Here is a 27627-nt window from a genome sequence, read left to right as displayed (position 1 = left end):
AAAAACAAAGTGACCTATTTATTATTGTAGAATCAAAATGAGACTATGGTTTTCCCTGATCCTACGTAAAGCTTGTAACTTCTTCAAGGAGACTTTTGAAAAGATCTCATGAAACTTTTGATGATTTTGTCTGTTCCTATCAACACCGCATAATTTCAAATGACAGTAATATTCAAGTTACAAGTGAGCTCCCATGACTTCTGTGTTCCAGCTTCCTGCACATACAATGCGCACTAGGCTTGTACAGCCGTGTGTCTTGTAGGATCATGATTATGGATTCCAAGGGCATTGTGCTGGTGGACTTGGAAAGCTTTTGTCTACTTTCAGACCCCCCAAATGTTGATTGCTTTGTAATGCTTCTAGTCACTATGTATGTTCAAACATCTCTGTACTCATGTGGAAAAGCCACTATTACATTTTAGTGTCATCTGTCTCGTTGACTTCTGACAAAACAAAGTTGGGATTGTCATAGCCTCTCTTCATCTTGGCTCTAGCATCTCTCTCATTATAAAGGCACATGGCACAGTGAGGAGTATCCACTTCCACGGTCTTACTAAAGTTATGGAAATCTACCCGGTACTTCCCTTCCTTGGTCTTGGATACTATGGGGGCAAAACGGTAGCCCCAAAGCACTTCTTCTGGGACATAGGATGTCCGGACTTGGCAGGTGGCACTGGTCGATTCCACGGTGCCATCTAAAAACACCACTAATTCAAAGTCTTGCTGGGGAAGGGTTTCTGCTGCCATGTGGAAGAAAGGGCTGTTGTGGTCAATGATGTGGTAAACTGTCAGTGGGGAGATGAAGAATAAATTTTCATTCCCAGCATCGACTACAAAGTTGATATTGGTCTGGTCCAAAATAATGGTCTCTCCTTCGGGAGTGACTGTGGTCTTCAGAAGCTTCCCGTAGATGTGACTGCTGATGAGGAGGCTCTTCCTAAGATTAGCCACTCGAATCAGGAGACAAAGCTTTCCACCCCGCTTACTGATCACCGCGTTCTTGCTGAACGTAATGGTCTTTGCACGCTTTTTGGGTCTGGAGATCTTGGCTAAAATGGCACCACACATGAAGGAATTGATGATAACTCCAAGTATAGACTGGAAGATAAGCAGGAAGATGGCAGTGCCACACTGCTCCGTCACGCACCTGAATCCGTACCCAATAGTCACTTGCGTTTCCAGAGAAAACAGAAAAGCCGAGGTCAAACCATTAATATTATCCACACAAGGGGTGTGGTTGGCAAACGGATGGAACTCAGGGAGGTCTTTGTGAATATAGGCCACGGCGTACCACAGGAGACCAAAGAGGAACCAGCTCCCCAAGAAGGCTGTGATGAAGATGGTCATCTTGTATCTCCACTTGAGGTCAAGCACGGTCGTCCAAATGTCCACAAAGAATATCAGCCTGGTCTGTGCCTCCACGTTGCCAAACTCGATGTTGCACCTCCCGTCTTTGGAGACCAGCCTTGTTCTTCGCCGAGAATGCCCGATAAAGCGAGTGCCGAACCACTTCCGAAGATGTTTGAGCATTCTTTCTGTCAACGCCTTGATCTGAAAACACATCAAAGAAAAACAAAACAAAATTATATTTATAGCAGCGGTGACGTAGGTGACTCACATAAAGAGTTACTTATGTATGAAAAGACGTTCCAAACGATCTGGAATCTGACCATTTGGGCAAGCTGACAAGTTCATTCTGGATACCCCAACACTATTTTCGATAGACACTCTCCACCAGAAGACCCTGTGGCTTAAATATGAAAGGAAAAATAATTCCAATAAGATAGAAATGGAAGGAACCTAAGAGTGTTTCTGACCTCCGTCATGCACAACGTTAAAAATGTTTGTGATAGCCATCAAGAGCTGTACTACAACTTTTTGATACAATTCTTTTAAATAAGCTCTCCTTTTAAAAAATAAATTTAACCACATGTTAAGCAAGAATATCTGTGAAAGCAGAAGCTTGATGCACTATTTACATTTTTTGTAATATATAAAAATAAACAACTATGAAAAATCCAGCTCAGTAAATATACTGCCCAAACCATGTTGTGTGGTGCTATTATTGGTACTTACCTACCAAGAGAAATCCTGATTCAGTTCAGTCCTCTCATACATTAAATGAAGGAATGGAGACTCAGAAAATTTCAATGACGTAGTCAAAGTCACATATCTAATGAGTGACAGGATGACAACTAGAGCTTAATGTCCCCTGCTTTTCGTCCAGAGCCTCTATCATACCATGTCTCAGTTATGACATTTTCTCTTCTAAAGTTAAATTTCCCTGAAACATCTTAAGACAAGTATCAATCAACTTCCTTTTGGCTTTAATGCCCAGCACTGGTTAGAACAAAGTTTCTCAGTACGGTTTGGTTAAGTCCTACTGTGTCATCTCTAAAGTTTTCTCAGTGCACCCACACCCTGTTTCCACTCCCTGTTCACGATGTGCCAGGATCCTCCCAAAAGTGGCAGGATGGCCACCGTCGGTCAGAACCTCCCACTTCCTCCCCTGCTCCCGAGCTGCAGGGCTGGGAGCCCTGGTGTAAAGAGTCATTTCGTACAGGTAACACCACATCTCATTCACTCCTCTTTCCCAGCTGCTAGCGTACTCTGTGTGTTAGTATTCATTTAGAAAAACGTAAAGGGACTAATTCAGTCAACAAGTGAAGCCCTTCAAATGAGATCTGATCAATGGTTTCCTATTGATGACATTATCTTGACTCCCATTGTACAGCAAGGAAGTGAGGGGATTTCCCCCTAAACAGCCAACAGCGATGAAATCAAGGGGTCATACACATGAGCTTACCTTGTCCTCTAGGTGTGCCCCCCCACTCTAAGGTTGTTCGCCCCAGTTAGCAGTGTTTTCGTGGTATTTTTAATGAAATGCAAATATGTTTCTAAAATAGCTCTCAAAATCCCCCTTCAAAAATGGGTTTATTCATACAAACTAGGAAGCGAAACCAACTTAGTGATAAACTTTAAACAAAACCGATATTCCACAGTTTCTTGCTTAAGGTCTTGAACCGGATGAAAGCCCAAGAAGTCAACACCTAGTAGAAGTGGCAAAGAGAAAACCACAGCTGGGCTGATTTGAAATTCTGAGGGCAGGTTCTAAAGAAACGTATATTTTCAAAAGCTACTGGGAGAGCAAACAGCAGTGCACACATTCAAAGGGGCCTGCCCTCACCCCTCCCCAACCCTCATTGGCCTCAAGTCCTCGGAGAGCTTTCAGTGATGGTCCCAAGTTAGGCTCAGGGAGGGAGAAAGGGACGCCTCGTTGCCCAGTCTCTCCCCTTTCTCTGCACACGCCTCCTCTCCCTGCACCGACCATCCCTCGGGTGCTCTCCCTTTCTCAGGCTCACGAAGCTCACACTGTCTAAAACGCTCTTCATAGAGTGGCCCTCACATAAAATGACACATTCTAAAGCCAACAATGATCAGTTGTACCCACATTCTCTTTGCCATGCATTATAATGCCAGAGACAGCTCCTAACCTGCCAACTTCCGAGGGCTTTTCTTCCCTACGACTCTCCTCCTGTCTCTCTTAAACTCATTTTGTTTTTGAAGATGAAGACTATTTCTGTTGTGTGAATAAGTACCCCTTGACTTATGTCTCAGATAAGTGTGGGCGTCCATGCCTGTTACTAATAAAATATCATCAGACTGCCTTGCAAAGAACTGAGACAGAACCAACCTGCTTCTACTGCTTTCCCCAGATGGTTCGCACTTACCAAAATCCTAAACATGCTTTGACCTGAAGCATCCATGGCTGTGAAGAACAAGGAAGCAGTGTTGGGAGTTGGTCTCTGTATGCTGGCTGGCTTCCTTTAGACCCAGCTTTATATAATTTAGTCTTTGGGTCAGTGGACTGATGCTAATTGGTATTAGCTTAAAACACTTCATTGGATAGTGGAGTTGTGTGGTTTAAACCAAGGCAATTGGTTGTTCTCAGACCAGGCCCCAACCTGGGTATATATTTTATCTTTCCAACTCTCACATGGCTTGAATACCGTCATGCTAAGACATGCCCGGCCACCGGCTGAGGTCCCTGGGCAGTGGCACAGGCTGCGTTCCGGCACTTCTCTCCTTTCCTTGCCACGCTCTGTGGCACTCCTGCGCTTTCTCCAAGGTCGTGCCTGATAACTTTCCACCAGAAACAGTTAGTTGTCATCAGTCTCCCAGCCTATTCTCTGAAACTCCCTGAGATGCTGAGATTTCCACGTGTTGACAAAGGCCCAGGGGAATATTTAGACATAGATGAGTACATATTTGTGAGATGAAAGGAAGGTCACACCAGGAAGAAATGAGATACCATGTTAATCTCGCTATACAACACTCCCTGTTATGTAAGAAACTGAGGCTTAAAAGCAGACTTTATTTGGGGATTTATGTGATAAAATCTGGCATTTAGTGAAGGTACTTTTCACATGTACTGTTGATTTATTTATTCAAAGAGTGAGAAGAATTATACCTCGAGATTGTAAGACCACAGGATAAATTCATCATTCACACAGCACATACCCAGCTCTGCTTAGACAATGGCATGTAATCCAACCACAGACAGAGCCAACATGTGTTTTTGGAACAATCTGTTGATTTAAGATTGGCTCCGGTGTCTGGGTTATGTAACACGCACAGTTTTTAGGTTACTTTCTATTTAAATCAGTAAATCTTAATAGCAAGCAAAGGGCTGTGTATTAGCTGATATTTACCAAGGTATTCTGAGTGGCCCGGCAAAGCCAGTGAATTATTTAAGCATTATCATTCTGTAAACCATCCATTCCCATCAAATGAACTTCTTGTAAGCTCTCCAAACATTGAGCGTACGCTTATTGTGTGGGATTTCAACAAATCGAACTCTGTTCCTGTTCTCAAGGGGCTCCCAGTCGAGTAGGGAAGTGAGCTCAGGAAATCGGCAACTGCAATGTGCTTGGTTTGTCTAATGCCCAAAGGAAAACCTTTTCCGGAAGATCTCCATTAGATGGGTCTCCATCCCCTGCGAAAACCCGGCAACAGGCGAAACACTCATCGCCTCTGTGTGCATGGGATGCATTTGTCCATTATTCTCCGACACTATTATGTCTACACTAGTGCGTGTGCCGGGCACCTGCCGGGAGACACCAGGGAAGCCGTTGTTTACCGAATGGACACGAGCCTTGTCACCGTGAGGAAGCTTCCAGTCGAGTGTGGGGTGGGAGATGCCAGCCTTCGAACTGAAAACCAGTCCATGCAACAGTGGCCAGGAGGGGACACAGTTGCGAGGGTTCTGGGGGGCACCGCGTCTCGGCGGCACAGAAGTGCCATCAAGGCCAAAGCCTGAAGGTGGCATTAGAGGCACACTTAGTACGAACTCTATAAGTATGCTGTGATAAATTAATTGATGTGTGCATAAATGCAATGAGGTTGCTGTACTTATATGGCTCCCTGTAAAGATATTTTTAAACGATTGTATTTATCTATTTTTAGAGAGAGGTGAAGGGAGAGAAACAACCATGTGTGAGAGAAACACCAATTCATTGCCTCACACATGCCCCCAGTTGGGGACCTGGCCTGCATCCCAGGCATGTGCCCTGACCAGGAATCGAACCGGCGACTTTCCAGTTTATGGGATGATGCCTGATCCACTGGGCCACACCAGTCAGGGCATCCCTATAGAGGCTTAGGAGAAGAGACGTTCCCGTGCACACAGTACTAACCACGGTGCACTGCCGGCCCAGGCAGGGGCAGCAGAAGAGGGCATGTAGGAGCTGAGAGCCACGCCGGGGCTGGAACAGGCAGCAGTAGCAGGGACCCCGCAAGCCAGGGCCACAGCACGGGGTACTCAGCTGGCCGCGCGAGGCCGCTGGGTTGCAGACCTAGAGGAAAAACTGGGAGAGGGAAGACGGTCTAGATCCTTTTCCAAGACAAGTCATCACAACTCTACATCTCTCAGTCTCTAAGTTAGATGGAAGTTTCTTCTATCTAACCACCCTTCAAATTCCTGAAAACAGACACACTTTCATTCTCCGTGAAACTGCCCTCTTCATCGGCACGCAACAGCCGCGTCAACCAAACCCCCTTTGCTCTAAGCGAGGTGTGTAGAGTGCCTGCCCAGTGATAATACTGAAAAATCCGTCCGGAGGCTGTTCTTCGGCGGGCATCTACTTTTGAACACGCCGCGGTGAACCTGGGATTTCCTCTAACAATCTCCCACCGCCTCCGTCTGTCCCCGCGTGCTCTGCAGCCACCGCGTCAGAGACGTAAGGGACATTGCTGTGATTGTCTCTTCTCTAGAAGTTTAAAGGCTATCACTTCTCTGGATGAAAATATGCTTACCGCAGTCTGCCTTTTAGCCAAACCTCTCAAAGCTCATGCACAACCTTGGTTCCCATCAGGAAGTTTCTGAGAGTCGAGACTTCATGTGATAGTGTTACGGGGCCTGTGAGCAGAAGTCAAATGATTTTCTGTAGTCCCTTTGCCACAGTGGTGAAAAAAGAAATCCAAGTTTTCATGAAAATGCACTGCTTTGTTTCCGATGAGTCTGAATCAGTCGTCATTTCTTGAGACCCTAACCATGGTGAGGCATGGAACTGGATCGTGGGGTAGGGTTGCGGCCTTCTTAACCAGTATAATTGAGCAAACACTCTATGTATCTAGCATCTACCATGCATTCGGTGTTAGGCTAGGAAACCAAGGACGCAACAGCCTTTGCTCTCAAGTTGCTCCCAGGATAAGAACTCAGTAACTGCAGCACAGAAGGTTCGCCGCCCTCAGAGGGGTGAGAACAGGGTTTGTAAGCAGCCATCAAAGAGGAGACCAGGCAAGCTGGGTGTCAATCTGGTACCTTTCAACACAGGTTTGCTAGGAGCTTAAACAAATGCACCTCAGGGGACTTCCTGCTTGCTATGAAAATGGTCTCAAGCTATTAGAGGACAGCCACCCGGCTGGATTTGCAAACCGGGCTCAGAGCCCTAAGGAGCTTCCTGTCATCTAGCTCGCCGAACTACTTTTTCCATACTGGAACCTATTGTGGACAGAAGGCATTGCTTCCCTTTTGTTCGGTAATTCTGAGGGAAGCTATTTCTGGTGTCTTTAGCACTATCAGGCAGCTCACTTGGGGTCAGCATAGGTTCTAAATAGAACTTGGCAAGACCAGTGGAAACAATTTTTTTTGGCCACATGGGCTTGTAATGGGGCATCTGAACCTCAGGACACTTCCAGGCTGGACTGTGGAATGCACTTCAGATCACCCCACCTTTGGGGTGGGTGTCTGCACAGGCCTTGTTCGCCATGAAGCCCAGGGTGGGAATGCGGCCTGGGCCTGGTTCCGTCCAGGGAAGGAGTCTGGGAACCAGAGCCAGGGCATCACGAGGTCTACCGGGGCCGGCGCTCGCCTCAGGAACACCGTGCTCTGCAGGTATCTCTGGAACCAGCTGGTCCAGCAGGACTGTCTGAATACCAAAGGGCTGTGCCTCGCACAGGGACCAAGAGAGGGTGGGAGACCTGGTCCAGGGCATTCACAGCACAGGTCATGGCAGACTGGAAGGAACTCGAGCTTGAGTAAGTCCGGAGACATGGACTTGAACCTCAGTTCTGTTGCTTAATGGCCAAGTGACCTGAGAAGTCCTGTAGCCTTGCTGAGCCTCAGTTTCCTCTCTTGTGAAATGGCTGTAATATTTTCAAAGATTGTAGTATGGTTTTTTAAACACTTTATTTATTTATTTATTCATCCTTACCTGAGGATATACTCATGGATTCTAGAGAGAGAGGAAGGGGAAGAGAGAGTGAGAGAAAAAGAAACATCAGTCAGTTGCCTCCTGAAGGCACCCCAATAGGGCACTAAACCCGAAACCCAAGCAGTGCCCTGACCGGGAAGCGGACCTGTTACCCCTTGGTTTACTGGACAACGCTCTAACCAACTGACCCACACCAGTCAGGGCAGTATGTTTTAAATGCAGTCGCATAAGTGAAATTCCTAAAACATAGTAATTGTGCAATAAACCATAGCAACTGCTGTTATTAGTTCAGAAATTGAAGCTCGGCTAGCAGTTAACCAGCAGTCGCTGACCCAGGCTGCTTAGTGTCTCGCATGCACAGTCCAGTGGGCTGAGCGGGAGGCCACAGCTGAGTGAAGGAGAAGGCTTCCCAGAGAGAGCGACCAGGCTCTGACCACCCACCCGCATCTGTGAACTATGCCGGCATCAGAGCCCAGCTTCCCAACGTGGGATAGAAGACCTGGGAATGGCAAACCTGTGTTTATGAAGGATTTGTCTCTAATCAGGGCAGCCGCCTCATCTTAGCGAGGTCAGAACAGGAGAGAGGGAGAGAGCTATCCCTGGCAAGGCTGAGCAGAGGCGCAGTACGAGGGGCAGTGCTGCGGTCCTTCTCTTACCACAGACGCCCACTAGGATTTGCTGGCACCACCAACAAAGTACAGTGCCCACTGAAAAGAGGGAAGCAGCCCCGGCATTGGGAGCTGGCCGGGCCCCGACAGCCAGGTCTTGGCATTCTCCGGTTGCACCCAACTTCACAGGACATCCACACCAGACAAGGCCACTCCATCGTCATGTCTGAACACACAAAATGTGCACATGGTCCAAACCACAAAAACAAGCAAATACCCCACATCCTGGCTGAGATGAGTGGGCCACCGCGTCTTCACCAATATTGGCCACGACTTCACAACAGTCTTTTCCCTTCAAAACAATGAGGTTTATTAACATACGCAATCATAGAATTACCCCTGCTTCCTGACATCTAACCCAGAGCGAAGAATTGCTCCCTTCACTATTCCCCAAGTCACCTAAAACCAGCCCAACCCTACTGAAGCGTCCTGCCTCGGTGCGGTTTCCCAGGTCCCTCAAGGCCATTTCACAAGTCAACCGGCGAGAAGCAGTTCCAGAAGTCACACACGTATATACCTTGCGCTTACGTTTGCTTTCGTATCAGGATGTAAAGAATAAAGGAAAGCACCAAAGGCAAATAGTAACAGTCATTAAAATAAGTTAAAAATTGCCCTGGCTCAGTGGATTGAGTGTTGGCCTGCGAGCCAAGGAATCACCGGTTCAATTCCCAGTCAGGACACATGCCTGGGTTACAGGCCAGGTCCCCAGTTGGAGGCACATGAGAGGCAACCACACATTGATGTTTCTCTCCTTCTCTTTCTCCTTCCCTTCCCCTCTGTCTGAAAATAAATACATATTTTTTAAAAGAGTTAAAAATCTCAAGGTCAGGGTTTAAAATCTATCTAGTTAACTTATGTACCTGGGTCATTCGTCATCCTGAGATAATTACACTCTCACCTCTTCATGGCACCCCAACAGGAAGTGTCAGGAGACATGATGTCCCAACCAGTCCAGCCAGCCAGGAGCTAGTGAAGCTGGACCCAAGCAAGGTGTCTGCAGGGGCTGGTAACCAGCGTGCATTTGCTGTGGACTTAGAAAACTATGCTGGAAGCTGACCTTTAGACCCTTATTCTGTGTGCTTTTCAGTGTTGTCTCCTTATGGCTCTTTACAATGACTTTTAAAAACATTTTATTTATTTACTAGTAAAGAAAGGGGCAGAGAAGGAGGGAAACATTGATGTCAGGTTGCCTCTTGCACACCCCAGGCTGGGGACCTGGCCCACAACTCAGGCAGGTGCCCCGACTGGGAATTGAACCAGTGACTCTTTGGTTGTCAGGCCAGCACTCAATCCACTGAGCTCCACCAGGCAGGGGTCTTTATAGTGATTTCTGAAGTATTTTGAAAAAGCGTGTCTCCTGCAAACAAGGACCAAGAGGGGGAGCTTCCCCTCTGCCCCGATTCAGAGTTTAAAGAGACAGCAACACATCCTGGGGACAGGGCGGGGAGGGTGACAGGAGAGTGAGAGCGGTAGAGGCCAAGAGAAACTTAGAGTTGGATCCACTTGGCCTGTCTTGTAGAGATTTTTCTAAGAATTTTCCCTTCTTAACTGCAGGCGTCCTGCACCAGACTGAGCCAGAGTTTGGTGCATTCTGTGTGAACAGCGCCCCCTAGAGCACAGTGCAGCTGGCATCCCCTGGAGCCTCCAGGGGGCATCAGACGCAACAGCAGAATCTCTCACGTGCATTAACATATTTAATTCTCACAACGACCCTAGGAGGTGGGGAACTGAGATTCAGAGAACTTAAGCAATTTGCAGAAGGTCACAAAGCAGAAAGCCAAAAGAAGGAAAGATCTAGAAGAACCTAGGTTGGCCCAAGGAGCCCTTGTTTTTAAGCCCCGAGGCATCCTCAAATAGTTAATAAACAATGCAGAGCCAAGGCAAACATTTACTCAGAGCCTACTTAGTATGCACCAGGAATGGAGATTTTCCATATATTTCCTTACTTAATGGAGAGATCTCATAAAAGAGCAAGAGTTGGCAAAAGATCAGATCTCTTTTAGATACTGAACCTGAAAGGAGAGCGAGGGTCTAGATTAGTGGAGAGGGGACAGGTTTTCAGGGACAAGAAGGAGAATGAGAAAAAGCACCAGAGAGAGAGAGAAGCCTGGCATGTGGAAGGGTGCGGGCCCCTTGGAGACGGCACAGAATCAACTGCGTTGGATGCAACGGTGCATGTTGGCAGAGAAGGGCCTTCTAATGCCAGGTAGAGTTCAGAAATGGTAAGGATGCTACAGCAGTTAGGAAGCAACCGAGGAGGCAGCTGAAGATGTTCTGTTGAGCACTGGGCTTACAGTGGAAGGTTAGAGGTCATCCTGGCTTGTTGCGGGCATCGGCCTGAAGTTACAAGGATGCCATCTTCCATTTGGAGGCACCTATGGATATGCACGGTGAGGTTACTGCATATTCTACAATCAGAAATTTGTTGTGATGAAGATGGCCACTGTGGGAGGAGGGGAGCCCCCCCAACACCACCCAGTGAACAAGGAGAATCTGCCAGTGACGGTGAGCTGAGCCCTTCGGACTCACTGCTCTAGCAGAAGGCAAAGCATCCTGGCCTGGAGTCAGTCAGCTCAGCAATACTCAGTGAGTGCCAAGGTCAAGCCTAGACGACAGACTGCGGCTACAGAGACGAGAAGACACACACTGGCCCAGTCCTGCCTCACACCAACAGTAGAAACCTGGGCAGGCAACTCAACCCTCCTGAGCCTGCATCAAGTGCTCTTTCCCCCGCTGGGAACTCCGGGCCCTCCATTCTCCCCAACAGGCTGACTTCTTGGTTTTTCAACTTAAATGTCACTCACTTCTCAGCAAGAAACTTACATGTCAGTCCCTCAAAGAGAACGGGAACTCCTGACCACCCCTCGCCCCATTTAAGTCAAGTTGTACCCCCATTACAATATTATATCCTACCATTTCCTTTTTGTTTGTAGGATGTACAGTGATTTTCAAGTAACAGACTTGCTTCTGTGCTGGTCTGGGAGCAGTAGCCCCACCCATCCCCTCCATGGCTCTACCCCCAGTGCCCCCCTAGCTGCGGGTCTGGCCCAGAGTAGATGCTCAAGAAATATTTGTCAGAGACAGAAGCAAGTACAGCGAAGGCGAGAAAGCCTCAAAGTGCTTGATTTGCAGGAGGGGCTGTGGAGAGGGTAACAGAGCCACCACCCCCATCCCCTGGTGGGACTCAGTCTCCTTGCACTCCGAGAGGGTGGAAAGTCAGGGTAAGGACACTTGGCCTATGTGGCCTTGTGCCCTTGGGCTCCTCACACCCTAACCTGTACCCGGCTCTCTTGCAGCCTGGCTCACCCACCGGCTTGTTCACCGAGAAAGCAACGTGTGCAGTGAGCCACTCACCCCTGTCCAAAGAGTTCAGGAGACGATGTTCCAAACTTCATGTGGGAGTGAGGCTCAGAGGGGCCCTTGGGAGCTGCTGGGTGTGGAAGTCCCTTCTTTGGGGTTTGGAATTGGTCGAGCTGCCTTTGCCAGGACTCAGACTGTCTGGAGAGGGAGGACAGGTCCCTACAGAATCCTGGGTGACATTTCAGTCAGATGGGCCTGGGAACAGATAGGCCTCCTCCGAGCAGGAATCGTGCTGACAAAGGCGGGTTCTGCTTCCTGTGGATTCTGATTTTATCTCCAGTTCCCAGACCCTGAAGTGCGCTCAGGCTGGAGCACCCCCCCACCCCAGCCATGGGTCACTGGTGAACCTGAGTGTTTGATGAGCTCAGGACCGCAAATTAATTTGACGCAACACCCCAGAGGCTTTCCTAGGCCTTTGTTTTCATTGATATTTAAAAACAATGCCATTGCACTAAAAATATCATTGCATGTGTCTCGAAGTATAATCTTACACTGAAAACAATATGTGAAATATTCTCAAAAGACAGTATGTCAACACACATTGCTTGCATACAGTGAGTCATGTTTCTTAAGATGTTCGATATTGAATGGAATCCTTTGCTGAGTTATTTTATAAAGTGAAGAATAATTTCTGCAAATAAGATACTCACCCTCTCACTTGTTTTACCTTGTCAAAGTATGTGTGTTGAGGGGAAAGTTGTTGTTTTTTAACTGGACCCATTTGCAATGAAACAATTCTGAAATCTCATCTGTGGAGCCGCCCACCTCAAATGACACTGGATTTTAATGAAAGAATTTAAATGTTTACCTAAAGTTGTATTTATGGTGTGGGCCGAGATTCTGGAATTAGTCTGACCCTTCTAGTTCTCTGCAGTCTGAGCTGTTATGACATCAGTTCGGTTCTTTCAGCCCAGAAAGGAATGAATTCCATGGGGACTGCAGGCCCTGAGCATACTTTTCCTGTGTGTCTGCAACAAGTACATTTTGTTTTTAAGGAAACATACAGGATTCCAAACCTTGGCAATTGATAAAATAAGGGAATAATTGAGCTAATGTTGTAAATATAAGCGCCGGGCGCTGTGGTGGTGGGCAAAGCAGGGGGCACGGGACCCCGGGTTCTTGCATTTGGAGGGTACGCCAGATGCCTTGCAGTCAGCCCTGCACTCTAGCTCGTGTCTGAAGTGTCCTTGTCACAGCTGCGGCAGGTGGCTGGCCAGGCAGGAGTTAGGAAGTGGGTATGTGGGGTATGAATCTGGAGTCAGCTCTGAAACCAGGTGCAAACTGGCCTCTCGATGTGCCCATTTCTTTATCTGAAAATTGGGAGCATTCATATGGATCTTACAGATGGACACAAAGAGCTTAGACAACACTTGGACATGGAAAATGATCGTGCTATTAACACCTTCGGTAATACCGCCTCCAGCTCTGGTTCTTCCTTCAAGTTCCGGCCACGCACAGAATAAGATATCCGATCACGTCATTATCCACGGGACCTTTCATTCTGGGCTTCTCTGCACCAGTGTCTAGGCCACAGTAGCTCTGCACTTCCCAGAAAGATCCTGAGAAGGACAAGCCTCCAGGGTCAAGCACGGGGGCTAGCTGGAGGGCCGCGTTCCTGCAGGCTCTCCTGTCCCGCCCCGGGGAGCTTCTGAGGGTCAATGATTACCAGCTTCGGCTGGGGGCCTGCCAAGCCATCACAGGTCCATTAATGGGGCGGCACGTCACCCACATTCCCATGTCCAAGTGCTTTCTGGGAAAGCCCCAGAGGCAGAGGGAAGCAGAGCCAGGAGTCTCGGTGACCCCGTTGTTCCACGCCACAGAGCCACCCTTGGGCCTGAGCTGGGTCCCCCCACCCAGGATGCCCTCTCAGTGCAGGGACACTGCCACGGAGACTCCCACCAGGCTCCTCTCATGGCCGGAGAGCTCCTCCGGCAATGGCCTTGTGCTGCCCTTTACTGCTTCTCTGGTCTGCCAATGAGAGAAGGGTGAGCAGGACAAGGGGGCACCAGCCCAGACCATATGGCCAGCCAGGGCAGGGCCAGTGGGGACCCTCACTGAGTCCCAGCTCCCAAGAGAAGGCCCATGGAGCCTGCCACAGACCTGCTGACTCATTTTCTCTCATTCCTTTCAGTTTCGTTTTTTTTTTTTTTACTCAATGGTGTGTATAATAATCTGGAAAAGTTGAAGGTACATTTCATTTTATTTCCCCTTATTTTTCCTTCTATCATAATTGAATCAAAAGAAGCCTTTCCATCTCAAAAACATTACTGAGCCTCTCTGAGCTGTGGTTTTTCATAATAAATTGGTGATTACGATGCCTATTGGTTATGAGGATGAAATGGAAAATACTCGCTTATGCAAAAACTTACACACAAATGTTTATAGCAGCATTATTCATACAGTAATAGCCAAAAGGTGGAAACAACCAAAATGTCAATCAGCTGATGAACCAAGAAATCAGAGGCGGCTGTAGATGCAATGGAATATTACGTGGTGAGGAAAAAGGCTGCTGTTACATAGTCCACATGGAAGACCTGGAAAGCACTGGGCTAGTGAAAGAAGCCCAATCTGTAATAGGCCAATCAATAGAGGAAGAAAGTTGGGTCAGCAGTCGCCAAGGTGCGGAGGGAAGAAGCAAAATGTGGAACGATGGCTAATGTGTGTGGATGCTTCCTTTGGAGGTGATACAAATATTCTAATGTTGAGCGTGGGTCTTGGCAATCCCCCCTGTTCATCTTCATCCCTCCTCTTCTCTTCTGGGTCCTCAATTCTTCTTTTTCTCGTTCTCCTTCTTCCCCCAGCGCCAGCCAGAAGCACTACCCCAGACCCTTGCTGGGCCCTTAGCTGAACTTGGCACCTCCCTCCTGTAGTGAGGGGTCACTGTGGTTCTAAAGGCACCATCAAAATTATTTTCTTGGTCACAAAAGCCTGGGAGTACAGAAAGCATGTTTCCACTTACCCTCACTCTTTTCTATTTTTAAAATCCTCACCCAAGGACATGCTTATTGATTTTAGAGAGAGGGAATGGGAGGAAGAGAAAGAAAGAAACATCAGTGTGAGAGAGAAACACCGATCAGTTGCCTCTCACATGTGCCCCAACCGGGGATTGAACCTGCAACCTAGGAATGTGCCCTGACTGGGAATTGAACCCACAACTTTTGGTGCACAGGACGACACTCAACCAACTGAGCCATCCAGCCAGGGCGCTTACCCTCACTCTGGAACAGAAGCTCTGCTAGCAGACAGAGGAATGGGTGCACTCCCAGCGTCTATGGAAGAAATCCTTCTTCCCCACCTGTCCAGGTGGTAATGGGGTAGAGCCAGTGAGCACGGCGTGGACACTTCCCACCCATCCACCCTCACCGAGCTCCACAGGACCGAGCCCTGTGCACAGTATGACCTCAGTATGGCAGCTCCAGGGTGAAGCCCCGACTCAGCTCTGCCCACTCACCCCTCACGCCTCCCAGGCCCAGAGAAAGGCTAAGGTTGTGGGCTTGGGAGCCAAGTCAGCAGTTCCCCGGTGCGCGGCAGGCCTGCGGGTTCATGACCTTCCTGGTGGGAATGGCCCAGAGGTGGGGCAGGAGGGGATTCCCATGGCCATGGCCGCAGCCTGCTGCACCACAGCGGCAGCCTCACCTTGGCCTCCCTCACTTGCTCATCCTCTCGGAGGAGCTCAATTCCATTCTCTCTCTTCTCTTCAGCACAGTTTCGTTCTTAGCGTTTCAAGCATTTTGTTCCTTGCTCTGAGCCGGGAGTCAGTGGCATTACTCGTCCGACTCTGATACAAACAGACCTACCTGGGAGGTGAGCCAGAACCCCATGGGACCACTCAGGCTCCTCCTCGCCCCTCGTTCCCCTGCCCTCCCCGCTCTGCCCCTCACACAAAAGAGCGAGGAGGGAACAAGAAGCAGGGCTGGCACGGGGTGGGCAGGTCCTCACTGCTTCCTTGGTGCCAGGTGGGCAGACGTGTGGAGGCCACACTCGGGGCCTCTCGAGGGACGAGAGCAAACCCCCCACTATGTGTTCCTGGAGGCTGGCGCCTTCCCAAAGGCGGGGCTGGCGTGCTTCCTGAGCAAGGGCCGCTCTCAGGAGCAAGAAAGAATGTCCCGAGCCACCTCATCTCTATTTTCAGTTCCTTGCCTTAAACTGTCCTCACCAGGAACAATACAAAACTTAATGGCTGTGAGATGACACCCCACCAGGACCAGACCCGGCTCCTACTAAGCACCCTAAGTAGCTAACAGTTAGGGGGCCAAAACGGAAGTGCAGCCCAGTTCTCTGGAAGGAGCGAAGCCAGTCTACGTGGGGAATGCGTGCAGGCGCCCCAGAGTCTCTGGCCTTGACGCCTGGGGCCCAAGTTGGACTTGAATTCCAGCTCTGCTGCCGGCTGCTGCCTGACTGAGCCGGCGAGCCGGCTGCTGGTGCTCTTCCAGAGCTAATTTCCCAATATAATCGATTAACTGGAAAACAGAGTCTCATAAAAGTCACTAAGAAAAGCCAATGAATGATAAGGATGCTGGCGCTCACTGTTTATGTTTGCTTTTTTTTTTTTGAGGTTGGAGAGGGAAGTGTCTGTCTTGCTGCTTTGCCCAGACCTAAAATTTCACTTTCCTTGTCTTTCCATCTTCCCAATAACTGTGCCCATTTTCTATGGCATTCCCCCCCCCCCCACATCCTTTTAGGCCAGGCATGGCCCATCTTGCTAAGCTCCTGGGCTGCACTTGGCCTTGTGGAGAGAAAAGACGGCAGGAAGACCACCGGGAATGGTGAAGACAGACCACTGGCTTTAGCACTGACCTCGATGATGCCTCCCTGCTAGCACCTGGCGGTGGGGTGGGGTGAGGTCCACTCTACAGGCAGCACTGACCGAGCTACCGTCACCCCCAAAGGCCAGTGGTGGGGCTGGCAAAGTGAAAGTGAGGTTTAACAGGTATCCTGAGGGTAGCGAAGGGACAGGCTGGAAAGTGGTATAGACCACCCAGCTTTAAGCGCGGCTTATTCCACTTGCCAACAGGATGAACTACTTTGCTTCTCTGAACCTGGCTGCTGTCCACCCAAATGGAGGTAAGAACAGCAGTGCCCTTGTGCTGAGCCAGGGTCAGGTGTCAGAAGCCCCAGCAGAGGGTCCAGCCCTGGGAACCCTCCGTAAGGGGGGCTTCCTTCCTTGCTAAGCACGTCTGCAGAGCCCAGGTGGGGAGACCACAGCCAGAGGACAAGCAGCGTTTGGGGGATAATTCTGACGCTCACGTCTGGATTTGAGCAGGCAGCTGCTCTGTTACCAGGCCCAAAGACGGCCTCGGAAGTGCCTTCATGGTCTGCAGAGGAAGTGTGGGGAAGGACATGTGTCCTGCCTGGGGACATGCCAGGCCTTGGAAAGCAGTTTCAGCCTCCCTGTCCCTGTCCCTCAGCTCATCAAGAAGGTTCTTTCACCAGAACCTCTGGAATGGGGAGCACAGCAGGCTCTGGGCAGCTTTGAGGGGACACGTAAGGTGCATTTTGGTATACGTGAAGCCCAGAGGAGAAGGCTTTGTTTGGCTGGCTGCTAGGGGAAAATTAACAAAGGAGGGGAGAGGCCGAGGACCAGAGAGTAAAATTGCTCAGAAAACGATGAGATTCGATTAGCCCTCGAAGACCCAATTGTGCCAGACCAATTGAATTTCCTCTGAGGTTGGCGTGACCAGCCCTGCAGACTCAGAGGCAGCTGGAGCGCAGGGCTGGGGGGCTGATGCTGGCACGGGCCTTTCCCTGAGAGCAGGTAGTAGGGGTTCAGGCCCTGTGACCTCTGGGAAGGTGTGAGAGGCACGCCAGGGCAGCCCACCTTGGGCTGAAATTCTTTCTCTAGAAATGCTTTTTTAACGCACTCTTCCTTTCCCTCTTAGCACTAAATACGACTTATTGTATGTTAATCATGTTGAATTCCTGCCATCCTCAGCTCTGCAAGTGCCATGAGCACCCACTGCTTCCAGAGACACTCGGATTCCTTCTTGGTTCTTTTCTTTCTCCCACCCCACCACCAACATCAGCAAACCTCGCCTGCGCTTCCCCCAAACAGATGCAGAACCCGGCTGCCCCCTCACTCCATGTCCACGGCCGCCACCTTCATCCATCACGCTGGAATTGCTGCTCTGGCGACAGAAATCACCTGCTAATTTTTGTTCATCTTCACCCAGGGATGTGTTTACTAACTTTAGAGAGAGGGGAAGTGGTGGAGGGTGGGGGGAGAGAGAAAGAAACTTTGATGTGAGTCCCTCACAACCTGTTGTCCCTCACACTTGCCCTGACCAAACCTGAAACCCAGGTACGTGCCCCTACTGGGAATCAAACAGGCGACCTTTCAGGTTTTCAGGACAATGCCCAACCCACTGAGTTACACCGGCCAAGGCCACAAAATCTTCTGGAGGGTAGTTAGCTTAAGGGTGGTTTTCTCTCCCGCCCATGGACCAACGTTCACATTTGTGATGGTTACTGTATTCCAGGCACTCTCCATGTGTAAACTCGATGGTCACAACTACTCTCACGTGACAGAGAGAATGTCATCATGGTCCCCAGTGTATAAAGGAGAGAACCAGAGATCAGAGAGGCCAGGTTATTGGTCCGAGTTCACAGGGCTGGGGAGTGAGAATGCAGCTTACAGTCATTTCAGCTGGTTTGATATGTTTCCATCTTCAGTTTAATTAAATTGGAGGAAACTCATTAGAATGAATCCCTTTCAAAGTAACTTTCAAGGCACAGATGGAAGGCTGGAGGTACAGTCTCTGAAAGGTCCTCATACTGGCCAAGGTCGCCTGTCCTGTGCGGCCGGAGGCGCACGGCAGGGTGTGAGGGTTCACTCTGCAGGACTGGGCTGAAGGGCCGCAGTTACTGCAGCGGAAAGGGGCAGAGACTCTGCAGGGGCTTTGCAGAGAGTATCTCATTTAATTCTCATGGTGACCCCACGGAGTGTAATGATCTCTGTTTGCAAGGGAGGGAACTGAGGCTGAGAGAGGTTATGCAGCTTCAATGCAGCAGAGCTGGGACAGGAACCCTGCTGGCACTGGGTCCTTCTACCACAGTCCCTGAAGATTTGGCTCATGGATGGGTGAATTCCGGTCTAAGGCAGGCAGGAGAAGCAGCGGGCTGAGGGAAGCCCCCCTCCCCGGCCCCCGCCCCGCCGATCTGTTCCCTGCTTTCTTCCCTTCCTCATTGTCCTTTGGTCAATAAATATTTATCGCCAGTCTGTGCTGGGAGCCGGAGGCACAGCATTAACAAGACTGATACTCAGAAAACTGGAGCGAGCTAGACAGACACTAAAAAGGAACCAAGCAAACAGGGTAATGGTAGATTGTGATAAGGGCTAAGAAAGCTGCAGTAACTAGAGTGACCTTGGTAAGCAGAAGGGCACTGGATTTCAAAGATGGTGGGGGTAGCAGTGCCAAATAGAGAGGACAGGTTCTCACGCCACACTCTGCCTGCTCTCTCAGGCCTGTCTGGCTGCCCTCCCTCACCGCCTGCACCAGCACCCGCTGGCTCCTGCAGAGGGTGCTGTTCAGAGTCACAGGATCCAGACAGGCTTAGGAAACCTCCAGAGCCTGGGAAGGAGCCCTGCCTCTATTCCAGGACAGGCACAGATCCAGCTGCAGTTTTCCCATCTGTCAAATGGCAACACTAATATCTGCCTTGCAGGGCCACCGTACAGATGAAATGAGGTGGTGTTTGGGAGAACTCAAGTGCATGAGTGACAAACTATGTAAGTGGAGTGAGCTGGAATCGCAGCCAGAGGGAATTCAGTTAGACATAAGGAGGAGCTTTGTTACTGAAAGAATGACATGATGGTATAGCGGGTTTCCAGTGAAGAACTTAGCTATCCTGACAACTTAAAATAGAAGAAGCCCGGCCTGCTATGGCTCAGTGGTTTGAGCACCAGCCTGTGAACCAAAGGGTCACAGGTTCGATTCCCAGTCAGGGACGTACCTGGGTTGCAGGCCAGGTCCCCAGTAGAGGGCATGCAAGAGGCAACCACACATTGATGTTTTTTTCCCTTCCTTTCCCTCTCTCTAAAAATATTAAATTTTTTTAAAAAAACTTTTAAGGAAAATAAAATAGAAGCAACAATTATCAACCTGAAATAAGTGCCTGACATTTCTCAGTCTTCAGTGCAGAGTGAATAAACACAGAAATTGAGTGAGTTTTTTAACATAGGCATGACTTGCAGGAGACATGGGTAAAGGAATATGGGAAGTCTTTGCTAGTACTAGGCCGGGGCCTCTGGAAGATTCTCTGAGAAGAAAAGTGAAGGTACCACCAGTTGGAATACTGAAAATTAGCCCACTACTGCCACCAGGGTGAGTCCCTGCAGCTCACATCAGCTTGACCAAGGGGCCTGGGGACACAGCAGCTGGAGCCTCCAGCTGCAGGGTGGGAAGAAGACACTGTTGTCTGGAGCTGCTCAGAAAAGAGAGGCAGGGTGGCTCTGCAATCCAGGTGTGGTGTCGACCAAAGAGCCGTGAGCACCAGGAAGCCCAGCTCTCTCTCCACTGACCACCAGCCCACGGACTGAACACATCCACAGCCCCTCCCTCTCTGGGACACGGGGCCACGTTACCGGGCCTGCTGAGAATTGTTTGACAGCGAAAACATGCTACCACCATGTCCAGTTACTATTGTTCCCTCTGAGGCAGGGACACTCTACTGTGTGTGGCAAGACCGGCCTCTTTCTGGGCTGTGCTGACTGCTCCTCATCACCAGTCACAGGCGAGGCCTGGAAAGGGCTCAGCATCCGGTCTCTAGTCACCAAAGTAAATGCAGGGCCTTTACAGTATCTGCATTTAGAAATTACCCTGCCTACGGTCCACCTATTAGAGTCCCCAGGGGGCCCCTTCGCCCATGTGGTTAAGCAGGCAAAGACAGGAGCTGGCAGAGGCCCTGCCTGATAGTGAGGCTCCAGCAGGGGAGATTGATCGGTGGCTTCCCTCACGAAGCATCTCTCAGCTCAGATTGTACATGAGGATGGATGCTCGGACCATAGGTGACCGGAAGGGGGTGGGTCAGCTGGGATGGCACCATGTACAGAAGCGTGCTGGAGCATTTAGAACAGAACAAGAGATGCACCAGGGCGAGGAGGCAAGAGCTTTGAGTAGCCAGGCAGAGAGGGGGGCAGGGCACGGAGGGAGGAGAGGGTACTGGCTGCCCGGAGTTGAAAGCTGGGTCTCTGGGGCCTCAGGCTACAAGGAAGTAGCGAGGCTCCTGGGCGGGCAGACCCAGGCAGCCTGCAGAAAGGCTTCACCTTTCTGGGGAGTTAGCCGGGAGTGGCCGTCCCTGGTCCAAGCTTACACTGTGTGTCATTAGAAACGTATCTTTGCTGTTTTGAAGCTTACAGAGAGTGCGGTCTCACTGGGGACTCACCTTGTGGTGCAGCAAGAACACAAGGCAGAGAGTGAGGGCTCCTGATAAGCCCATTCAGGGACAATGGGATGAGAATTCGCTGCCAAGAGCGCCAAGCCCTGCCCTTGCCCGTAAACAGGTGGCCCTAAACCACCGTCCAGAGAGACGGGCAGAGGCCCCATCCATGTCTCTACAGAAACACGGTCAGCAGCTTCTCCCCATTTCCCTCTGAACTCTGTCCCTGCCTCTCAACACTTGGGCCGTGCCAGCTGCTTCCTGATATCCAACCCACATCCTTAGGCTGAAGTTGGATTCTACTGTCACTCTGTCCTCAGTAGGTGTGAGAAAACCGGTCTCTTCCTATGTTAAAAAGCAATTTTGGCCCACAACCCTCGGCCGACCTTCTCAAATGACAGCCTGTTTTCCCGCTTCACTTCGCTGTCCCTGTCGTGCGTGGGACCGTGGGAGGGAACTGATCCGCTTTGTGCCCTGAGCACCAGATCTCCCCAGCCAGGTCCCTCCAAGCACCAGCCTGGCTGGGCCACCTCCCCTTCCCTGTCAATACCCCTTCCCTTAGCGCCACAGACACTTACAGAAGAGCCTTTATCTGTGAAAATCCAAATCTGTGAACACCACCATAGGCTATAAAATACCAGCCCAAAGGAACACGTGTATTAATAGGAAGGGGAATACAATCCAAATGGTGAACACATATTTGTCCACTGCCCCTCTACCCTCTCTCCCCACCGGACTTCATCCGGTCTGCATCTCAGCAGTGGTGAGCATCTGCATAGGCTGCAGAGAAAACCTGGAGTTCTCCCACACAGTGGGTTTGGATGAAGGATTTGCAGACCTGCTCCAGGTAAGCATTCTGAGGTAACATCTCTCAAAACGGCCCTTCTCCTCTCCAGCTAAAGGAAGGGAGTAGCTGAGAGAAAAGCTGAGCCTTCTCCCACCAACCACTGCATCCCTCTGGGGCTGCCAGAGACAGCCTGGATCAGAGCGACGCACCAGGTAGAATGTGCCTGTCACCTGGGCCTCCCTCCCAGTGCAATGGGAACTTGCCTAGGGTAGGGACTGTATCTTTACACGTTAGCGTACCCTGGCCTTCCCCATGGGTTTGCTAAGTGACCCTCTGACTTCTTTCTGAATCCTGTGACTTATCTCGGAATCCAACTCAAGCCCTCTCTACTCTATGCATAATTCATCAGCGGTCCACCTCCCTGAGAGCCTCAGAATACGCTGGTGCCTGCAATGGTCGAATGCACCCTGCAGCACAAGACTGGGACCACGCTTATCTCTCCAAATATCTCATCACTGGTCTTGGACTCCAAGGGGCTAAGTTGCAGGGAGTCTTTTCCTGTGAGAAGCTAACAACAGTTATTCATAGTTTCCCAGTTCTGTTGAACTCTCCAAGGACAAATGGCAGATCTGGATAGAGCCAGAAAGCTCCCAAGAATTTAATCAAGGGCAGCGAAGCATGAATCTTCCCCTAGGGGTAGTCACCTGAGAGAGCGTTGGTTGTTTCAACTGCAAGACAGTATTAACCTGTTGCTTTCAACTGCGTTGTGTTGCGCATTTAAATCTGTCCCCAGATTTAAATCTGGGGACAGGGAGGCATGTTGCTATAACCTGGTAGACATAATTCTTGACTCTGAGCCAAGGAACACTGGTGTTTGTGCAATTAGAAAGAAGGAGGGTCAAGGACATTGGGAAATTCTGAAAGAATTGAAATTTGAGGCTTGCTATCTCACAGAGTATTCAAAAAGCACCTTCTCTTTCAAGCAGAGGTGGGTGACATGCATCTGACTGGAATGCAAAGCTTACGAGGCTTGTTAACGGCAGGGCACAGGATGGAGCAGACACACACACATTGAGACAGTCTAGTCCCCACTGGGGAATGGATTTAGGGAGATAATAGGCTTCTTTTGAGTGAGGAAATTATTGATCCAAAGCAATGGTGGGTGAATTCAGGTTTATATTTTGCCTGGAGACTCCGAGCAGGTCATTGCACTTCTCTAAGCCACAGTTTCTCCATTTGTCCAATGGGTGAGCTGGATATGATGGTCCCTTAGGATGATTGCTTAAAATTAATTTGGGTGCCCCATTTTTTAATGTAGTGATGCTGGATTGAGTTTTATATTAACAGCTAGAGCCCTTAGTAAGAGTTGCAAGAAGCAAATACTTGGAGTAGAGCATCTTTGATTCCCAATAGTCTTGAGGTTGCTCACTGTCTGCATTATTCTTGGTTTCTTTCTGCTATTCTCCAACAGAATCGGGGAGGCATGTAGGGCATCAGTCCCTCTGTTAATTTATGGATTCTGACAAGGCAATGACTGGGAGGTTGACATTCATTCTCTGAACATCCTTCATAATAAACCCAGCAAGGATGGCTCAGGGTCATTCCATTGGGAGCAGAGAACAAACTCCAATACACCCTTTGACCTAAAGGGTTTGTATACGGTTGACTTTTCTAGGCTCTCCTTTCTCTGAGTCTCCACTCTAAATTTTCCTTCATCTTTTTTAAAATTAATTTCATTTATTTACTTATTGGAGAGAGACATCAATTTATTGTTTCACTTGTGGATGCATGCATTGCTGGATTCTTGCAAGTTCCCTGACCAGGGATCAAACCTGCAACCTTGACATAATGGGACGATGCCCTAACCAATTGAGCTGCCCTGCCAGGGCCATTTTTTTTAGGGTGTTTGTTTTTATTCTTTTTCGTTTTTCCAACTTCTACACAACCCCCAGCTTGTTCAGGAAGATTCATGAACGACGTAACTGAGCCACCCAGTCTTTGCTCTCTAGACCAGAGTCGATTTACTCATGAACCATCTATTCCAGGAGGCAGAGGAGACCGGGAAGGTCTAAGGGCCTTCTCACTGCCAGCTTTGCACGAAGTCATCGTCATCCTGTATGTCCTTCCCTCAACCTGTGAAGTCAGAGTGACCTCGGTGGCCCTGAGATGTGTGTGGATGGGGGCTCTGGGCTTTTTCTTGGCCCCCTTGTCAAGTTCACCATCACCTCCACCTCTGAAAACACCCAGCTGATGTGAGCACAGGAGAAGACGGTACACAGAAGTCTTTAAAACTAATTACCATAGTCAACTTTCCCCAATTAATTATTGGGCAAACTTAGGTTTTGTGCCAATAAACTCATTAGCAGTTACTTGAGCTAACATCAGAATGCACATTCTGGCACTTGGTTCTTCTTGGACCTCACAGCAACTGAGCTGGAGCCACTCTGAGTGCCCTTCGGGACCCCGGGCGTTACTTCAGCTCTCGAGAGAAGGTCCTAGGTCTCCTTAAAGCGGCTAGTCTGAAGTAAGCAGGTCAGGAATTAAACCCCAAAGTGCTCATTTTTCCAGATATTCTGAACTGCGTGGCCTCCCTTCATACTTTAAGCTCTCTTACCACACCTGCCAAGTAGAAGGAGGAGGGCTGAATGCAGGAGCTGCAGCCCAGCAGAGGCAAGTCTGCGGCCCGGCTCTGCCACCTTCCGCCTGTGTGCCTGGCCCGGGCTCCTCAGCCCAGGGCTCCAACGGCATTCCTGGGGCTGTCCTGTGCACCAAGAGGCTGACACCCTCAGCCTCATCTGAGGCGCAGGCACTCAGGGGAGAGAGATGCACGCTCATAGTGCTCAAAACGCCCCTTCTCCCCAGACATGCACGCTGGGCAAAAGTGCAGAAAAGCAAGAGACCGTGGGCTCATTTATGAGGAGGAAGCAGCTGAAACACCACCCCCTGCCCCACCCCATCCCTGCCTCCCTGGAACATGTGGGGCCATCAACTCATCTCGCTGTGGCCAAGAGACTAAGGGATATGAGGGGTAGGGGTTAATGCAAAGAAAACGTTCTTCTCCATTCAAAGTTTGTTCATCACTCGGACTTTGGGGGAAGTTTCCTGAGTGAGGTCAAGTCTTAGGTTCCTCTTCAGAGCCACACTTCACCCCAGGGGGCCAGTCTGCCACTAGACCTTGCATGTCCTGCCTCGGAGCAACCTCCTAATTGGCTTCCCCTGCAATTTCTTGCCTTGGTCTTTACAGACAAAGCAGCCTTTTAAAAATATGACCTTGCACGGTCTCCCGCTATCATCGGGACGCTGCCCACGCTCCTAAGCATCGCGCAGAAGGTCTGTCATCATGTGGTCTCATTCTGTAACTTGTCTCGTCTCAGCTTTCCTCCTCTGACTCCATTGCATCCACCCCAGCGGTGCCAGCTTAGTATTCCTTATACGTGCCATACTCTCTCGGGCCTTTGTGTTTGCTTTTTTTTGCAAATGCCATTTCCTTGTTCTGGAATGCCCTTCCTCCTGCCCCAGCAGGCCCCATCCTGCCTACCCCAAGAGTTTAGGATCATTCTTTTATGAGGTCTTCTGTAGGCAAAAGAGGAGGTCCTTCCTGTGAGTGCAATAATTATGTCTGCCCTGGTTGCTGTGGCTCAGTGGATTGAGCATGGGCCTGTGAACCAAAAGGTCACTGTTTCAATTCCTAGTCAAGGCACATGCTTGAGTTGCAGGCCAGGTCCCCAGTAGGGGGCACAAGAGAGACAACCACACATTGATGTTTCTCTCCCGCTCTTCCTCCTTTCCCCTGTCTCTAAAAATAAATAGATCTTTAAAAAATGATTATGTCCTGATCACATTGCAGTGTAACTCTCCCTGTTCATCACAGCATTTATCCTCTTTCCACGTACATAACCGCTAGACTGACATGCCCACTAGATTGTAAGGGCCGTGAGAACAGGGGCTTTTTGCATAACTGGCCAGGACCCAGCACAGTCCCCAAAACATCGTGGGTGCTCATTGTAAGTGTGTTGAAAGGAAAGTGAGGGGGAACCCTGTGCGTGTAATAACATCAGTGAGAAGGACAATAATGAAGAGAAGACAGTCGTCACTAGCATCTGAAGTGGAAGAAATAGGTGGAGTGAAAGCTGTACCACACGCACAACCAAACAACTGAGACGAATAAGCCACCCAGTGAGAACTCTGGGGATGAGGACACCTTTGACCCATGGAGGCCACAGGACGAGGAAAAGGCAAAGCACTGGAGTCAAAGCAGAACCCTTGGAAAACCGCTGAGCTGGGAAAAGGTCCGGGGTAGATCTGTAAGCTAGCAAAAAAAAAAAAGGGGAATTGCTGAGCAAAGGAAAGGGGCATGGCTGTGGAGTTCTGAGTCTCAAAGCTGCAGAGCAAGGCTGCTTGGCAGTTACAGCATGTTATCTACACTGAAAAAGCAGAGAAAACCAACTGCCACCAAAAGCACCAGAGCTCCAAGACTCATTCACTAGTGATACACTCACTGGGCTTCTTTGCTAGTTCAGCCCCGGATACAAACTGACTTGCTGTGTTTTCTTACGCATAGGAAAATCCATCTTTGTGCTTTAAGTATCAAAAAAAAAAAACCAACCCCACCCTCTGCTGACAGATCACACCTTCCCAGATTCCCCACTGTTCTCGGAAAAACTGAGCTGATTTAGTGCAGATACATTTTTGCAGACCGACGTAGTGTAACACAACCCATGCCAGACTCACGACCCCCCCACAGTAGGGCTGGGTAAGTCCCTGTCTACCACAGCCTCCTTATCACCATCACTGGGTTTTGCTCCATCTTGTATGCCCTACTACAGGGGGGAAAAAACCCCACAGGTTCCCTTAAACTTGCATCTCAATAGATGTACTTCTTTTGAGTGACAATACACAGAATCTACGAGACAGAGGAGTTTGGGGAAGAAGGCTCCACACGGCTCATTCCTGGGCTCCTATAAAGCAGAATAGCAGCATTCACTGTCATAGAGCATTTGCCCCAGCAGGATTTAGGAAGCTGAATGAATGTTGAGCAACCCAAATGCATCCACTGGGGATCATAAAATGAAGGAGAGGCATTTTGATGAAGGTAAGTGAAATGTCTTACTAACATCTTTCACTGAGGCCAGTCTTCAGCCTTCTCCATACTAGACCTCCCCAGCACCCATAGCCTCTGCCTTAATGATGGGAAAGGCCCAAGAGAGGTTCTGCTGTTACACAAGGCCTTGCAGCAGCCGAAGATGCCATGAGAGACCAGAGCCCTACACACCTGTCCACCACCAAGAGGAGAAGCTGCCGGTACTCTTCCACTCAGGATGGGCGGGATGAAGCTCACAGCGCGTAATCCACGTGTGACCAGAAGATGAAGAGCATCAGGTGAGTGAGTTAAAACCACACTTGTATCCCCTGGGAAGTGATGGATGCTCTGCTTAGTCTTGAAGTACAAAAAAAGAGGTCTACAATTTCCACCAGAATTCATTCCTTTTTTCTACCAAGGGGCATTGAGGCATTTCTCCCCCTTACCTCATGGATTGCTAGAGTGACTATTGAGTCAGAAACTCAATTTCTTGGTCCCCACAAAAGCAGCTGGATCCTCAATGTGAGCGAGTCCTTGCGCCTTTGATCCAAGAGGTTGGGTGTCCTGAGTGAGAGGTGCCCGAGGCCCTGTTGGCTTTTATGAGTCTGTGGGTCAGCTCAGACTGGCTGCCTACTCATCTGT

General features: G+C 49.6%; 1 protein-coding gene across 2 annotated transcripts; it reads right to left on the bottom strand.

The window, feature by feature from the left end:
• On the bottom strand, window positions 1–27627 carry KCNJ1 (potassium inwardly rectifying channel subfamily J member 1). 2 transcript variants are annotated; one of them, XM_053659414.1, is made up of 3 exons: window positions 27432–27627; window positions 7716–7736; window positions 1–1551 (listed from the first exon to the last, which is right to left on the bottom strand). In XM_053659414.1, the coding sequence occupies exon 3, from the start codon at window positions 1528–1530 to the stop codon at window positions 412–414; it is 1119 nt and encodes a 372-aa protein (XP_053515389.1). In that variant the 5' UTR covers window positions 1531–1551; window positions 7716–7736; window positions 27432–27627; the 3' UTR covers window positions 1–411. The 2 variants fall into 2 exon arrangements, with proteins under 2 accessions (XP_053515389.1, XP_036990139.1); XM_037134244.2 differs by lacking the exon at window positions 7716–7736 and having other exon boundaries at window positions 27432–27626.

Source organism: Artibeus jamaicensis, unplaced genomic scaffold, assembly GCF_021234435.1.
Source record: "Artibeus jamaicensis isolate MK-2021 breed Jamaican fruit bat unplaced genomic scaffold, CSHL_Jam_final scaffold_660, whole genome shotgun sequence".
Classification (NCBI taxonomy): Eukaryota; Metazoa; Chordata; class Mammalia; order Chiroptera; family Phyllostomidae; genus Artibeus; species Artibeus jamaicensis.
The sequence above is the reverse complement of the archived record's forward strand: the minus strand, read 5'-3'. Positions and strand labels throughout refer to the sequence as shown.

What these genes read in the sequence shown, in the direction of transcription:
- KCNJ1 (XM_053659414.1), bottom strand. Translation starts at nt 1,530, where the DNA reads ATGCTCAAACATCTTCGGAAGTGGTTCGGCACTCGCTTTATCGGGCAT.